At 43.5% G+C, this 16,870-nt stretch overlaps 1 protein-coding gene across 1 annotated transcript; it reads left to right on the top strand.

Moving 5' to 3' along the window:
- Window positions 1-5,771: 5,771 nt before the first annotated feature.
- On the top strand, window positions 5,772-15,789 carry CREBL2 (cAMP responsive element binding protein like 2). Its single transcript, XM_089671873.1, has 4 exons — window positions 5,772-6,804; window positions 8,355-8,552; window positions 10,845-10,992; window positions 13,660-15,789. Exons 1-3 carry the CDS (start codon window positions 6,790-6,792, stop codon window positions 10,986-10,988), a joined length of 357 nt encoding a protein of 118 aa, XP_089527999.1. The 5' UTR covers window positions 5,772-6,789; the 3' UTR covers window positions 10,989-10,992; window positions 13,660-15,789.
- Window positions 15,790-16,870: the final 1,081 nt, after the last annotated feature.

Below are 16,870 nucleotides of genomic sequence, written 5' to 3'. Positions count from 1 at the left end.
GAGGTCAGGACTCTGACTGGGCCACTCCAGAAGGAGTATTCTGTGCTGTTGCAGCCATTGTTTTGTTGAATTACTTGTATGCTTTGGGTCATTGTCCTGTTGCATCACCCATCCTCTGCAGAGCTTCAGTTGGCGGACAGATAGTCGTACGTTTTCCTGCAAAATGTCTTGATAAACTCTGGAATTCATTTTCCCATCAATGACAACAATCTGTCCAGGCCCTGAGGCAGCAAAGCAGCCCCAAACCATGATGCTCCCTCCGCCATGTTTTACAGTGGGGATGAGGTTTTGATGTTGGTGTGCTGTGCCTTTTTTTCTCCACACATAATATTGTGTGTTCTTCCCAAACAACTCAATCTTGGATTCATCTGTCCACAGTATATTTGCCAGTAGTGCTGTGGAACATCCAGGTGCTCTTTTGCAAACTTCAAACGTGCTGCAATATTCTTTTTGGACAGCAATGGCTTCCTCCGTGGTGTCCTCCCATGTACTCCATTCTTGTTTAATGTTTTCCTTATTGTAGATGTGTCAACAAAAATGTTATCATGTGCCAGAGATTTCTGTAGGTCTTTAGCTGACACTCTGGGATTCTTCTTTACCTCATGCAGCATTCTGCGCTGTGCTCTTGCAGTCATTTTTACAGGACGACAACGCCTAGGGAGAGTAGCAACAGTGCTAAACTTTCTCCATTTGTAGACAGTCTGTCTTACCGTGGACACATGAACATCAAGGCTTTTGGAGATACTTTTGTAACCCTTTCCAGCTTCATGCCAGTCAACAGTTCTTGATCGTAGGTCTTCTGAGAGCTCTTTTCTGCGAGGCATGGTTCACATCACACAGTGCTTCTTGAAACCAGTAAACCCAAAACAGGTGTGTCTTTTTTAAGGGCAGGACAGCTGTCAGCAACACATCCAATATCGTCACACTGATTGGAGTCAAGGTTGGCTCACTCCTGGCTCCAATTAGCTCTGGGAGAAGTCATTAAGCTAGGGCCTCACATACTTTTTCCTCCCTGCACTGTGAATGTTTACATGTTATGTGCAATCAAACCATGGCAACATCTAATGTTTGTGTAGTATTATGTTCAGCAGACTGTGTTCTTCTATTGTTGTGACTTAGATGACGTTCAGAGCACATTTTATGCCCAATTCATGCAAAACTCCACGTAATCCCAAGGGGTTCACATACTTTTTCTTGCAACTGTACAGTCACTCACTCTGATGGGAATACCTTAGACTTTGTTTTCTCCCATCTTTGCACTCCCTACAACCTCAACAACACCCCCTTTCCTCTCTCTAATCACAACCTCATCACCTTCACAGTGTCCTCGTCTTCAACCACCTATCCCTCCAACCAACAATTACCCGCAGAAACCTTCACCACATTAATCCTTCTCTTTTCTACTCTGCAACCAACCTCCTCTATGGAAGAATCTCTCCCCTGTCCTGCCCTGACCTGGCCACTTCTGTCTACAACAGTTCACTCTCATCCACACTGGACTCACTTGCTCCTCTAACAACACAAAGTATCAGGCCCTGACCATTACAACCGTGGCAGACTGACACCAGAAATCTTAAGAGACATAGTCGTGCACTTGAGCGATTGTGGCATAAAATCAAATCCCAGCAAGTATTCACCCTATATAAATCTTCCTGCTTCTTTGTCAAATCCCAAAGAAGCAGGATGCTTTGACAAAGAAGCAGAATGCTTTGAAACGCGTTATCCCATTGGTGAATGTGAGTTCCTGGGTCCTCTACCCTTCACCATAGCCACTGAGCCACCAAGCTGCTGAGCAGCTGGTCTTTTAGCCGAGCGGCAACATCTCCTGTCATCTACGGTGCCTCTGATGCCGTCATCTCTGGGCTCCGGGACCCCACATGATACGTCCATTTCCTCAAGTCTCTCTGGACATTACACAGAGACCGATATAGATTGATCTACAATGGATGGTTCATTGGCATGATCCATGTGCATTTCCCAGCTGGTATATGTTCATTGACTTCCATTCTTACATCTATACCGGAACTTAACCAGTGTGCTGAAGGAGCTAAAGGACCTTGTCTACATGATTTTATTGTCTCTATACAAGTTGGTAACTGGTTTATCTATAAAACCTTTGAACATGGCACTTGGATGCCTTTGGAATAACTTTCTACCCTATATACCCCTGGATTGTTAGTGCACTGCATATCAATCCCACTTAATGATTCAGAAAAAATGAGGAAGGGTTGTAACAGCGCAAACACTGCAAAGTCCTGGGAAATGGTAGTATGGGTGATGGTGGTATTAGTGGCTACTGTATGAAGAGCGTAGGATTCCGTGTGGCACTGAGGGCAAGGCTTCCAAATAAGCTGTAGCAACTTCTGTAGATGAGAAAAAGGAGAGAAGCGCCTCTAAGTGCAATAAGTCTTTTAATTCAAGTCTAAATGTAGAAACACTCACATGTGTGAAGTAATCATAAGCATAAAAACCGTGGTTAACAATAGTTAACGGTGGGGTGGTAACCCGGGTGAAGAGCCGTCATCTCTCTGCGATGTGGGGAGGTCAGCTCTCGGCTGGAACAGCGTGGTGGCTGGAGGGGGAACAGCGGTGATTCTTATCAATCCCACTTAGCATACCCTATACAAAACCACCCTCAACACTTTCCTCTTTTGACCTTGCTACTACCAAAGAGGTCACAAAAGTTTTCTCAGAAGCCCATCTTACCACCTGTCCCCTGGATGCTGTTCCCTCTCAGTTACTATGGTCACCCTATTCTTCTATCCTTTGCTCCCTCACTCACATCTTCAATCTCTCTCTCTCTCTCTACTGGCACCTTCCCCTCCCCTCTAAAGCATGCACACATCACTCCCATACTTAAGAAGCCCTCGCTGGACCCCACCAACCTGAACAACTTAAGACCCATCTCCCTGCTCCCGTTTACCTCTAAACTCTTAGTCTACAATCGCTTGAGCTCCTACCTCACTGACAACAACCTCCTTGACCCTTTACAGTCTGGCTTTTGCTCACAGCACTCCACTGAAACTGTCCTACTAAAACTCACTAATGATTTACTAACTACTAATACCAATGGCCACTACTCCATAGTCTTACTACTTGACCTCTCTGTGGCTTTTGATACTGTTGACCATCCATTCCTCCTCAAAAAACTCCACTCTCTTGGCCTCCGAGACTCTGCTATCTTCTGGTTCTCCTCCTACCTATCGCAGTGCTCCTTCAGCGTTACCTATAACTCAGTTTCCTCCTCTCCACCTCCTCTTTCTGTAGGGGTCCCTCAAGGTTCTGTCCTTGGACCCCTTCTCTTCTCCATCTACACATCCTCCCTTGGTCATGATTAACTCTCATGGCTTCAAGTACCATCTCTATGCTGATGACACACAAATCTATCTCTCTACTCCTCTTCTCAACCCTTCAGTCTTCTATTGCATTACTAACCTACTAAGTGACATATCGGCATCGATGTCACTCCACTTGCTCAAACTCAATCTTTCTAAAACAAAGCTCTTAATATTCCCTCCAGCCCGTGCCCCTCCCCTGACTTCTCCATCACAATCAATATATCAACCATCAGTCCCTCTCCTTATGTCAGGGTATAAGGTGTAACCCTAGACACTGATCTGTCATTTCAGCCCCAAATCCAATCACTGTCCAAATCTTGTAGACTTCACCTCCGCAACATCTCCAAGATACGGCTGTTCTTAACAATTGAAACCACTAAGCAACTTATTCACTCCCTTGTTATCCCTCGCCTTGACTATTGTAACTCCCTCCTCATTGGTTTACCTCATCACAGGCTATCCCCTCTTCAGTCTATCATAAATGCTGCTGCCAGACTCATCCACCTTACTAACCGTTCCATATCTGCCATCCCTCTCTGCCAATCCCTCTACTGGCTTCCCATTGTCCAACCAATAAAATTCAAAACATTAACAATAACGTATAAAGCCATTTATAACTGTGCCCCAAATTACATCACCAATCTTGTCTCCAAATATCACCCAAACCGTACTCTCCGCTCCTCCCACGACCTCCTGCTCTCTAACTCCCTTGTCTCCTCCTGTCATGCTTTTCTCCAGGATTTCTCCAGAGCCTTCCCCATCCTCTGGAACTCTCTACCCCAATTTGTCAGACTAGCACCTACTCTACCCACATTTAGGCAATCCCTGAAAATCTCTTCAGGGAAGCCTATCCTTCCTTCAGCTAATAAACGAATCTTCTATCTTCTATCCCCCACAGTTATTACCTCTTGTACCACCAGTTCCCCCCTATTAGACTGTAAACTCCGAGGAGCAGGGCCCTCTTAACCCTCTTGCATTGAACTGTATTGTTGCTGTATTGTCTCCCTTAATATTGTAAATCGCCGAGCAAACTCTTGGCGCTATATAAATCCTGTATAATAACTGATTTGCTGCTGCCATATAGTAGAAATACTGCTACAGAGCAGCATGGATGCTCAAAATCACACACACATATATATATATGTGATTTTGCATTTTCGGCTAGGGCGCCCTACCACACCGCCATTGGCAGCCTCACCTGTCGCTCACCAGGACACAGTCGGTTATTCCCCGCTGGCACCGGCGATCACCGTGTATCATTGATGGGGGAGAGATCTGTATGTAAACAATACAGATCTCTCCCCTGTCAGCTCCTGCACACTGCTTTGTATTGCTCTGCATAGAAGAACAATACAAAGCAGTGTGCTTACACAGTAAAGCACAGCACACAGTTAACCCTTTGATCACCCCAGATGTTAAACCCCTTCCTGCCCAGTGTCATTAGTACAGTGTCAGTGCTTTTTATTAGCACTGATCACTGTATTAGTGTCACTGGAGTTGTCAGTGATAGTAAGTTCCCCCCCAGTGTCAGAATGCCTGCCGCAGTCCCACTATAAGCTGCTGATCACCGCCATTACTAGTATAAAAAAAAATCCCAGTATCTATACCGCCATTTGTAAACGCTATAACTTTCACGTAAACCAATTTACACGTATTGGGATTTTTTTTAGCAAAGTCATGTAGCAGAATACATTTTGGCCTAAATTTATGATGAAATTTGATTTTTTTAGATTTTTTTACTGAACATGTTTTATAGAAAAAATATTGTTTTTTTTCTCAAAATTGTCGGTCTTTTTCTTTTAATAAAAAATAAAAACCGCAGAGGTGATCAAATACCACTGAAAGAAAGCTCTATTTGTGCAAAAAAAGGACATACATTTCACTTGGGTGCAGCGTTGCATGACTGCGCAGTTGTCAGTTGTCCTCCTCTGGAGGGCAAGTGGATAATATTTGGCGGCCATGCTGGAATTTGTAGTAGTTCGCCTGCAGCCTTCTGTGTGTCTACCTGACTCCGTTGCCTCTTTATTAAGTTACATAATATTTACAGCTGACTTTATGATGACATTCCTTCCCCTGTTACATTGTATCACCTGTGCCCCAGCTGTTTCATTTTTCCCTTCACAAGAGCTCGATATAGCTTTCATAGCTGTCTCTATCTAGCGGCGCCATTTTCCATAGTCAACTACTGTGACACAATGATTACTGTTCTCCAATAATATGGCCGCCCCCCAGACAGCCGCTCACTATTCTGCAGACACATTTTAAGAAGACGCGCTAAATGGCGCACGGAATGCCGGTACATGTAGTGTGAGGTTCTAAAGTGCTCTGCCCCACCCCCTGGTTACTGGCCAGACTGGTTTACCCAGCAGCCTCCGTTCTGAGTTGGATGACGCAGAAGCAAAGCGCAATGGCTGCTGGGGTTGTAGTTGGAAAGCGGTGCCAGCCTGTGTTGTGGGGGCAGAGGGAGACTACATTTCCCATCATGCCAGGTGTCACTTCCTGTGTAATGAGCCTTTAAAAGAGTCAGCTGCGAGATTGTAAACAAAGTCAGTTCTTCCCTGCTGGGCCTCTCTCGAGCTGCCTGGTTTCCGAAGAAAGGGCGTAACTGCTCATTCAGGGTCCCGAGCTTTATAAACGATCCTTCCAGAGGTTTTATGGCCAGTGTTCAGTTCTAGTGGTTTTATAGGGGGGAAGCTAGTCACTGTATACAGAGGCCTCTCATCTGAACCAGGAGCAAGGTGAGGTTGTCAGGGGCCAGCCATCTGAACCAAGGGTCTCTCATCTCAACCTAGGGAACGCCAGAAGTGACAGCTGCCTGTCATTAGATCTAGGGGCCTACCAGAGGTGCCAGGAGCATGTCATCCGACCCAAGGGCCCCTCATCTGATCTAAAGGCCTGCCAGAGGTGCCAGAAACATATCAGACTGAAGAGCCCTTATGTGATCCAAGGTGACAAAAGCCAGACATCATATCTATGGGCTCAGCATAGGTTCCAGGAGCCTGTCATCAGATCCCTCTGCCTGAAGCTGCATGCAGAGACAGATGAATTGAGGAGCAACTACTACTTCAAAACCAAGCTTTTTGCACCTAAGGATTCCAGGGACCCCTGATCTAGGGGTCTACAAGAACTGCCAGGAGTAAGTCATCAAGTCCAGGGTTCCCTCATCGGACTGAAGGGTCTACTAGAGTCTTCTAGTAGCCAGTCAGATCCAAGGGCCCAGCTTCAGACGTACAGGGGCAGACATCCACTTCAACAGCCAATACAGGTTCCAGGAGACCAGCTTGTGATCTAGAAGTTCAGGGGCCCTTTATCTGATCCCCCCCCTAAAGGTGTTAGGGTAGCCCACATTCTTACAGCAAGAGCCCATTGCATTTATCTGATTGTTGGGTGTCTCTGTAAGTCTAGGGGCCTAGCTCATCCGATTTGCAGTTCCCTCTTTGGTGTCAAGAAGATGGAAGACAACAAGGTGAGACTTCATCTTATGTCAGCCATAACAAACCGTTTTTTTTTTGTTATGTAACAGTGGTATTAATATAAGGATTGTATTTTTCAGAAAATTATTTTCTAAAATTATTTTAATTGATGAACAATCGACTTTCATTTGAAACAGATGATTGGCTCTGATAGAGTCAGGGTTTCCAAGTCTATTACTAATTAATGGGAGATTATGGGAATAGCTAGGTTTCAACTGACTTTTTAAAGTGGAACTTTGGTCAGAAAATTAATTCCTGCTAGATCACTTCAGGCTGGCCCCTTATGCAGGTATAGCTATGTAAAACATTAAAAATAAGTGCCTATATTATTTCAAATCCAGTAATACACTGTCTCACCCTGCTCTGCACATGCTCATGTGCTCTCTATCTTTAGGCACTGTGCTGAAAATGAGAGCTACTAGAAGCTGATCTGCTGACAATCTAAAGATTTACTGCTACTCTGGGCTTCAGCAAAATGGCAGCCTCCAGCAAGAAGAAACTGGAACGATTCTGGAGGAAATTTACACTCCATGCTAATTTTGGTAGCAGAATTATAAAGCCTCATGTGCACTGCTGCTCCTAAACACAAGTTTAGGAGCTTTGGCGGGTTTTTTTTTTTTTCGCCAAAGCATCTGAACTTAACTCAATAAAAGCCTATGTGTCCATGTACGCATAGGATTTTAGCAGAGTTTAGGGGCAGTTAAATGTTCCTCTTCTGAACGCAGAAGAATCTCGTTCAGGAGAGGAAAATTTTGGCTAAAAACCGCTAAGCGCAGCAAAAACGCGTGGAAAAGTGGCTAAACATGTATAAACGCTAGTGTTTGGGTTTTTATCCATGTCAATGGAAAATACTCTGGCCAATCAAATGAATAAATGTCCAAGCGGTATCGCATTTACGCGCATTTTTTGCAGCATTTCGTTTTTCTGTTACCAGGAGAGCTTAACGTCTAGGGGAGTTTGTTGCATAGGGATAACTATGATCCTTACTGAGTCACATATGTAGAGTATTTATAAGATGGCTATATATACTCCATTTTGTCTCATCAGAGATGCTTCAATTTTTTTACTGCAAATGACACACATATCTAAATTGTAACTGGGCCAGCAGGCTTGTGTAACGTTTTATGGGGAGCATCCGCTTTGGTCCTTTTAATGTGATCTGTTGCTATTTGATACAAAAGGCTATAGAAGCAGAGAAGAACTCTATGGAAAGTGGAATACAGTGAGGGTGGACTCTGTATTATCCTTGTATGTATATGCAACAATAAATATAATTCAGAGTCTTAACTCGTCTGCAGGTGATTATTCACATTTCCTTAAAAATATAGGGACTTGAGCAAGAGGTACAATCCTCCCTATACAATGTGTACATGAGGCCTTAATGTAAAATGTATGTTCTTTGCTAAAGAACATTGATTTTTTATTTTTTTTCTTCCCCAAGTTGTTATGGGTAAAGTTCCAATTTAAAGAAAACCTTTTACTCTGCCCTGACATTGCAGAGGTCTGCTGTTGTCAGTGAAGTAATAAATCTTTCTCCTGGCAGATATCTGGCGGTAAGGTGAAGAAACCTGGTAAACGAGGGAGGAAACCTGCTAAGATTGACTTGAAGGCAAAGCTGGAACGCAGCCGGCAGAGTGCACGAGAATGCAGGGCCAGGAAAAAACTGCGCTACCAGTACCTGGAGGAGCTAGTGTCCAGCCGAGAGCGAGCCATCTGTGCACTGAGGGAGGAGCTAGAGATGGTAAGTAGATTCTTTATAATGACACTTCTGGCTGTGTTGGAACACAAAACAGACAGGGGCAAAGCTGTTGACATAGAACCAGTCTGATGTAATTAGTGTCTCTGCTCCTATCAAAACAGTGAGATTTCACTGCAGTAGTTCGTGTTTCTGCCCTTCCAACAATGGTGAGATTTCCCTGCAGTAGTTTGTGTCTCTGCCCCTCCCACAATGGTGAGATTTCCCAACACTAGTTTGGGTCTCTGCCCCTCCCACAATGGTGAGATTTCCCAACACTAGTTTGGGTCTCTGCCCCTCCCACAATGGTGAGATTTCCCAACACTAGTTTGGGTCTCTGCCCCTCCCACAATGGTGAGATTTCCCAACACTAGTTTGGGTCTCTGCCCCTCCCACAATGGTGAGATTTCCCAACACTAGTTTGGGTCTCTGCCCCTCCCACAATGGTGAGATTTCCCTGCAGTAGCATACATCTTTGCTCCTCCCACAATGGTGGGATTTCCCTGCAGTAGCATACATCTTTGCTCCTCCCACAATGGTGGGATTTCCCTGCAGTAGCATACATCTTTGCTCCTCCCACAATGGTGGGATTTCCCTGCAGTAGCATACATCTTTGCTCCTCCCACAATGGTGGGATTTCCCTGCAGTAGCTTGTGTCTTTGCTCTTCCCACTATTGTGAGTTCCCCTCAGTAGCTTGTGTCCGTTCCCCTCCCACATGGAAGGTAGGTAGCTTCAATAATAATCCAGCAGGGAGAGAGATGTGACAGTTTGCTAGGACATGCAGTTGGGTGTACATGTCTTCTCATTGTGCCATTTTTACATTTTTGACTCCGAGGTGGGACGTAAACATACACCACATTTGGAAATGACCAGAATCTGTCATGATTTCTGCTGCACTGTAGTGTCCTCCTTTGCTGACAGGAAAAAAATAGTTTGCTTCTTTTCCTGTGTACATACGCATGTCTGCATCAGAACTGTTTTTTCTGTCTCCTTACAAGTCAATAAGAATACATAAAATAATTGAAACCCCTCAAATGCAAACTTTAATGTACCTGAACATTCTGCAATTTCCCATCTTTATTAGCCCTGACTAGCAAAGCTATGCTTCTATAGGAATGTATGCAGCTGTTGACAGCCACTGAGGACCTACATTGAAGCAGAACTCTAAATATAGGAAGTTCAGCTCCTCTTTCCCCCTCTGCCAATGTTAATTTTTTTTTTTTTTTTTTTCAGGGAGCTGGCACCTGTTTCTGACAGGTATACGTTCCCACTTTTTTGCTCTTCTCACCTAGGAAGTTTGTCCCTTTGCAGCCTCCTGGGACTCTTTGCACATCCCAGGAGGCTGTGGGACCACCTGGAAGTACAGTGGGTCTCACATGCACAGTGGGAAGCTGGCAGTAAAACTGCAGGAAGTCACAGCCAGCTTCTCACAGATAAATTGGTGCCAGGGACCCAAAGCCAGGTGAACACAGTGCTGGGTTTCCAGACTGGTGAGTACCTGTTCTTTAAAAGTCAGCAGCTACAGTATTTGTAGTTGCTGACTTTTTTTTTTTTTTTTTTTTTTTATTTGACCATATATAATGTTCAAGACAAGGGGGATGGCAGAATTGGGGTTGGGGAGCGTGCTCTTGAGATTCTACAATCTAAAAGCTAGGGGCAAGTGATACAAAAGGGATGAGTTGGAGAAAGTAGATGTTCACTTGTTGGGTAGAGGCAGGATAGGAGTTTTTAGAGATCATAGAAAGGCAGACGAGTAGGAGAAATCCAGAAAGATTGAGGTAGGGGAGAGAATAGCTTTGTGGTGCAATTGGTTAAGAAGGGTTGAATTTTAGAAATGTTAGAGGTGAAGGTGGCAATATTTGGACAGCAATTGGATTAAAGGCTAAAAGGACAGGCCAGAGTCCAGGATTACATCTAGCACCCTGGCATAAGGGGAAGAATTGAGATCTAAATTAAAGCTGAAGTTTAGGTATGGATATGTTTGCATAGCTATCATGGCTTTTAAAGTGTCGCCTAAAAAAAAAAAAATTAACAATTTCTAAGACACACACAAATTTGAGTTCTATATACTAGCCCCAATGCTTGGTAGTTGCAATATTTACCCCAAATGTTGCATTTGATAAACTGCTGCACAAATACTGTGTGTTGCAATTGCCACCATTTTTATTCTACAGGGCCTATATATTGTCTGGGGGCTGTGCTATCATAAAATATATAATGCCTGGGTGTTCTAAGTAAGTTTGTGGAAAGGGGAAAAAATAAAAATATGTACCTGTCTCCTCTCGTCTGTCTTATAGTATAAGCAGTGGTGTACAGTGATGGACCAAGGTAAAATCCCATCCGAGATCCGAGCGTTGCTGAGCGGGGAGGACCTTAACAAACCGGCACCAAATTCTAGCAAGCAGCACCGAGTCATCAAGACTGAACCTGCAGACAAATAACCCAGTGTGTATCCTGTTCAGGTTTGGGGTGAAGGATTTCCAACAGGGAAGGAGGGGGGGGGGGGATACAGGAGAAGCAGCAATATCAACCAGTAGACATGAGCCAGAGAAGCTTACATAGAATGTCTTACCACAGTCGCACACTAAATTTATATAGCTCTTGACATATCCAGCTTAGATGTACAGAGAACACTGAGCCCTCGCATCAGTCTCTGCACCAGAGATTAAACTCTAGTGTCCCCACCACAGTCACACTTTATTAATATTATTATTAATACATTTATGTAGTTCTAAGGTATTCTGCATTGCCAAACCGAGAATACTGAGTCAGTCACATAATGTTCTGCATCAGAAGAGCTTACTCTTATTCCCACTGCGATCACATTATTTTTATTAATGATATCGTAATTAATAAACATTTATACAGCTCTGACATATTACTCATAGCTGTACAGAGAACACTGAGCCATTCTCCTCAGTTTCTGCACCAGAAGAGCTTACATTCTAGTGTTCCCACCACAGATAATTAATATTATTATTAGCTTTATATAGCTTTGAGGTATTCTGCAGTGCAATACAGTGAACACTGGGACAGTCACATCCGTTTCTACACCAGAGGAGCTTACACTCTTTTATCCCCTCTACAATTGCATTGTTATTATACATTTATTTAGCTCTGACATATTCCTCATTGCTTTACAGAGAACACTGAGCCATTCACATCAGTTTCTGCACCAGAGGAGATTACTCTGTCTCACCACAATTACACACTAGCATTTACTACAGTAAAGGAAATAAGTATTTGATCCCCTACTGATTTTGAATGTTTGCCCACTCACAAAGAAATGATCAGTCTAAAAATCGAATGGTAGGAGTAACACTGAGAGACAGAATAGCAACAAAAATTAAAAAGAAATGCATGTCTAACATGATGCACTGATTTGCATGTTCATGAGGGAAATAAGTATTTGATCCCCTATCATTCAACAGGATTTCTGGCTACCAGGTGTCTTTCATACAGGTAACAAGCTGAGATTAGAAGCAGTCTCTTAAAGGGAGTGCTGCTAATCTCATTTTGTTACCTGTATAAAAAGACAACTGTCCACAGGCGCAATCAAACAATCAGATTCCAAACTCTCCACCATGGCAAAGACCAAAGAGCTGTCCAAGGATGTCAGGGACAAGATTGTAGACCTACACAAGGCTGGACTGGGCTACCAAACTATTGCCAAGCAGCTTGGTGAGAAGGTGACAACAGTTGGTGCAATCATTTGCAAATGGAAGAAACACAAAACAACTGTCAGTCTTCCTAGGTCTGGTGCACCGTGCAAGATCTCACCTCGTGAAATGTCATTGATCATGAGAACAGTGAGGAATCATCCCAGTACTACACATGAGGAGCTTGTCAATGATCTCCAGGCAGCTGGGACCACAGTCACCAAGAAAACAATTGGTAACACACTACGCTGACGAGGACTGAAATCCTGCAGTGCCTGCAAGGTCCCTCTGCTCAAGAGAGCACATGTCCAGGCCCATCTGAATGATGCAGAGGAGGACTGGTTGAAAGTGTTGTGGTCAGATGAGACCAAAATCGAGCTGTTTGGCATCAACGCAACTCGCCGTGTTTGGAGGAGGAGGAATGCTGCCCATGACTCCAAGAACACCATCCCAACTGTCAAACATGGTGGCTCAAGAAGAAGCACATTAAAGCGGAGTTCCACTCGACCTATAAAATAAAAAAAGTTAGCAGCTACAAAAACTGTAGCTGCTGACTTTAAAAAAAAAAAAAAAACAGCCACTTACCTGTCCCTCGGTCCCTTGGTGTGTCCCCTGGAGCTCGCTTCACCGGCTGTCCTTGATTCCAGGAGGCCAGCATCTTCAGTGTGGGCACCTGGCTGTGATAGCTTGCGGCTTCACAGCCGGGTACCTACTGTGCATGCGCGAGTAGCGCTGTGCTGCTTGAATGGTCCTGTAGTCTTCTGGGACCTGTCACGTGTCCCAAAAGACTACAGAGAGGGAGGAAGGACACCTTCTGTTTCCAATCGGACCGGAAGTGGGAGCAGGTGCCTGTCATCCTCCAATCCCCCCCCGCTCCCCAAAGGTGCCAATCCTTAATGGGGAGCGGGGGAGCAGTCCATAAAGCGGAACTTCCCCTTTTGGGTAGAGCTCCGCTTTAAGGTCCTGGAGTGGCCTAGCCAGTCTCCAGACCTTAATCCGATCGAAAATCTGTGGAGGGAGCTGAAAGTTCGAGTTACCAAACGTCAGCCACCAAACCTTAATGAGGAGTGAGCCAAAATCCCTCCTGAGATGTGTGCAAACCTGGTGGCCAACTACAGGAAACGTCTGACCTCTGTGATTACTAACAAGGGATTTGCCACCAAGTACTAAGTCATGTTTTGTGAAGGGGATCAAATACTTATTTCCCTCATGAACATGCAAATCAGTGCATCATTTGTTAGACATGCATTTCTTTTGAATTTTTTGTTGCTATTCTGTCTCTTACAATACACCTACCATTCGATTTTTAGGCTGATCATTTCTTTGTGAGTGGGCAAACATTCAAAATCAGAAGGGGATCAAATACTTATTTCCTTCAGTGTATGTTCTATAATTACAATAACTTTTTTAGAGCATTCTTGTAATTTAAGTATTCACATTTGTATTTTTATAGGTGCATCCCAAAAAAAATTTGAAGCCGGACATGCCCAACATGCCGACCGCTGTGTGATGCAAAGGAACCAAGAGTTAGGACAGCTCTGCCCTTACTCGGAGGCTTTCGACAGGAGTCCTGACCTCACATGTGGGATAAAGCCTCTTACCCACAATCCTCTTGTGTTTGTGACTGTCACCATCCTGTGCGCAGCTAAGACAAGACAGCAGTATACGTTCTATTACAGTCATCTGCATTTAGAGATGTAGCGCTTATATCTGTTTAGTTTTTGAAACAAGCACTAACCCTTGCAGCGCCAAAGGAGTCAACGCACAGTTGTTTCACCCAGTGTGCAACCCAGTTGTACAGCACAGAGGAACTGTTGGACCAAATAATTTCTCCGTGACCGCACCAGTAAGCCACATGAGGCACACGCACTTTGCCCTTAGCTGTTTTGGTGGGAGCATTATCGCTGCTCAGACTGCACCCTTGCTTGTATGGCTTATCTTATTTCCTGTTCTCTGGTGTAAGACAGCGACGAACTTTAAAGAACTCTCTGATCAGGGGTGCCCAGGAGAAAAAAAAACTTCACGGGGCAAATATGATTCTAACTCAGGAAAAGTGACCTTACTGTGCATGTATGGCATCTTAGAGCTATAGGCACGCCATCTTGCTGAACAGAGTATGGGAAGGTTTTGCGCACTTTTTAAATGCCATGTTTTTCGTGATCTGAAAACACCTAGAATAACTAGTAGTAATTAGCCACATTCACCTGGACTTATTCTGTAATTTTGAAGACATTTTGTAGCTTTTACAAGCCGCTTCTTATGAGTGTCAGGAAACAACATTTTATTATCACACATCTCGTCTCTGACATCAAGGATAGGTTTATATAACTAAAACAGGGTGTTACTGTTACGGCCCCTCCTGTTCTTGGACAATCGACATCTGCCTCGACTCATTCCTTAGCGATTGGGGTCTGTGCGTCGTGTGGATATAAATGTTAAGGCATGTTCCTGACACTTGTTAAAACTGACAAAGTGATTTTTACGTGAACTACAAAATATCTTCAATAATGCAGAAGAGGTGCAGTGGAATGTAAATAACTACTACTAGGTATACCATGCCCTTGATAAATAAGAACCTTTTCAGACACCCAGAATAATGATAAAATATTTATTTTTGCTAACTAATTCGTAATGTTGTCCAACATCCCCAACCAACTTTGTTTTCCAAGCATTAGTGGGCCCACCCTAGCCTGATATGTAAGTATTTAGAGTAGGCACACTGCCCCTAGGTGTCTAGGAACTACAAAAACCTGCATGTTTTATGACTGGCAGGGAATGCTGAGAGCCTGAGACGTGTTTGCTTTTTTTTTTTTTAAATGATCAAGATCTGGAATGTTCATGTTTTAGTTGCCTTCTTTAGCACTTTACATTCAGGAGCTCATTGGTTTGGTTTTGTCCTGTACAGACCACTTAAAGGGACCCTGTTGCAAGACCACGTCAATAAAAGCTTCCCATAAGGTTCTGTGCGCATGCACCATCCATACACAAATGCCTCAGGTATTTTGAAGTGGCAGCCACAGAAGGAGCTGTAGAGTAGCATTGGAGAGGTGATTATAAGATGGCCGAGAGTGGGGTATAAATAAATCTCCTTCACTTTGTTTTGGACAATGAACAAATGACTGTCTTTTTAAATCACCCCTTTAGCTTCATCTATGGTTTTCAACTCAAGTAGTGACTTTTTTTTTTTTTCTGTCCTGATTTACAGATCCTTTTACCAGTCATGGCCCTTAAAAGACTCTGAAGCTCTTCATTGAATGTTTCATGTTTTACATCATGGTACATGCCAAAAGAGAATAGAGAATCCTGGGAGGTGGAAAAGAGCTGACAAATTTGGTGGGGAAATCTCACTTTTTCAGTTCTTGCAAATCAGAAAAGGCCAATGGTTAATTGCACCTACCAGAATACACCTGTAACTCAAATGCCAGTTTTAGGTGGAATGACCCAGGGGTTATGGCAGGATTATGACTTGCAGCTCATGCAGTCCATCATTGATCTTTGTTGTTTGATAGAACAGTGTTGAATTGTTGGGGAAAATTCTGATTTAACATTGCTGAGCTCTAATAAAAATGTAAATGACCTGCAACATACTGTGTGTTTATTGCTGAGTGCAGATCTGAAGTCCGAGCAATGACTGAGAATCTGGTGTAATGTTAAAGCTGAAGTTTAATCTGCATGTTTTCTGTCTTTCACGGGTTGTCGTCCTCGCCCCTCATCAACATACTAATGAAAATCTTTTCTATTGACATTATATATTACACTGTCTGTGTATCTGCTTGTTTGTACATCACGTACGGGCAAGCCTCTTCTGACAGGAAGAGTCAAGGAACTACCACAGCGCTGTGGTAGTTCATTGAGACCTACAAGCTGATAGCTGCTACGGCTGTCATGATTTGTAGTCCATTCATTCACAGAACACTGTGAATGAATGATGACTGCTGTGTGGGCGGAGCCCTGAACGCCTGTGATGTTTTTAAAAAGTGACAGCTAGTATGGGGAACTTCTCCCTGTACTGTTGTCTCGGGGTGGGGGGGAGAATTGAGTGGCGGCTTCAGGAATATATTACATGTTTCACCCTAAAAATGGGTGAAATATGTAACATGTTCCCAAAAGTGAACTTATCCTTTAAATCTGTGAACACATTACCAAAACAACCAGTAGTTCAAAAGCAAATGGTGTGTGTTTGATTCTAACTGCATTTACTTTTTACATAAAATAATGATTTATTTATTTATTTTGTGTGTGTTTTTATTTATTTATTTTTTTTTTTCTCTTTAAAGTTTTATTTTGTGGTCACTTGTCCACACAGTTTCCCTTTGCTCCCTTCTTGCCTATAATGATCAGGTCTGTATAGCAAGCAGGCGTTCAGAGTATGATGCCATACACAAACAGTATACAACAATATACACTAACGAACCCAACTTCCTACTACGTGGTTTATGCCAACTCTGCAAAGTTGACTACAGGAGATGCAGGCACACTATGCAGGGATGCACTTTGAGCATGCTCGCACCAATCTGCTTCTTGTCAGTTTGAAACAAAAACCAAGGGGAAGCAGCAGGATCTTCTGATATTTCTGCGTTAATGAAAAACGAAATAAACAGGCTGGATTTACCATTAACAATCTGAAAGCATAGACACATACTGTATTGTGTTATATATGTGAA

This window comes from Staurois parvus, unplaced genomic scaffold (assembly GCF_062004578.1).
Source record: "Staurois parvus isolate SC_StPar_1 unplaced genomic scaffold, SC_StPar_1.0 ptg000114l, whole genome shotgun sequence".
Taxonomy (NCBI): domain Eukaryota; kingdom Metazoa; phylum Chordata; class Amphibia; order Anura; family Ranidae; genus Staurois; species Staurois parvus.
Note: the sequence above shows the minus strand (reverse complement) of the source record. Positions and strands in the feature narration are given on the sequence as shown.

What these genes read in the sequence shown, in the direction of transcription:
- CREBL2 (XM_089671873.1), top strand. An exon ending in TGAGGGAGGAGCTAGAGATG is followed by an intron (nt 8,553 to 10,844) that starts GTAAGTAGATTC and finishes TCTGTCTTATAG; the next exon opens with TATAAGCAGTGGTGTACAGT.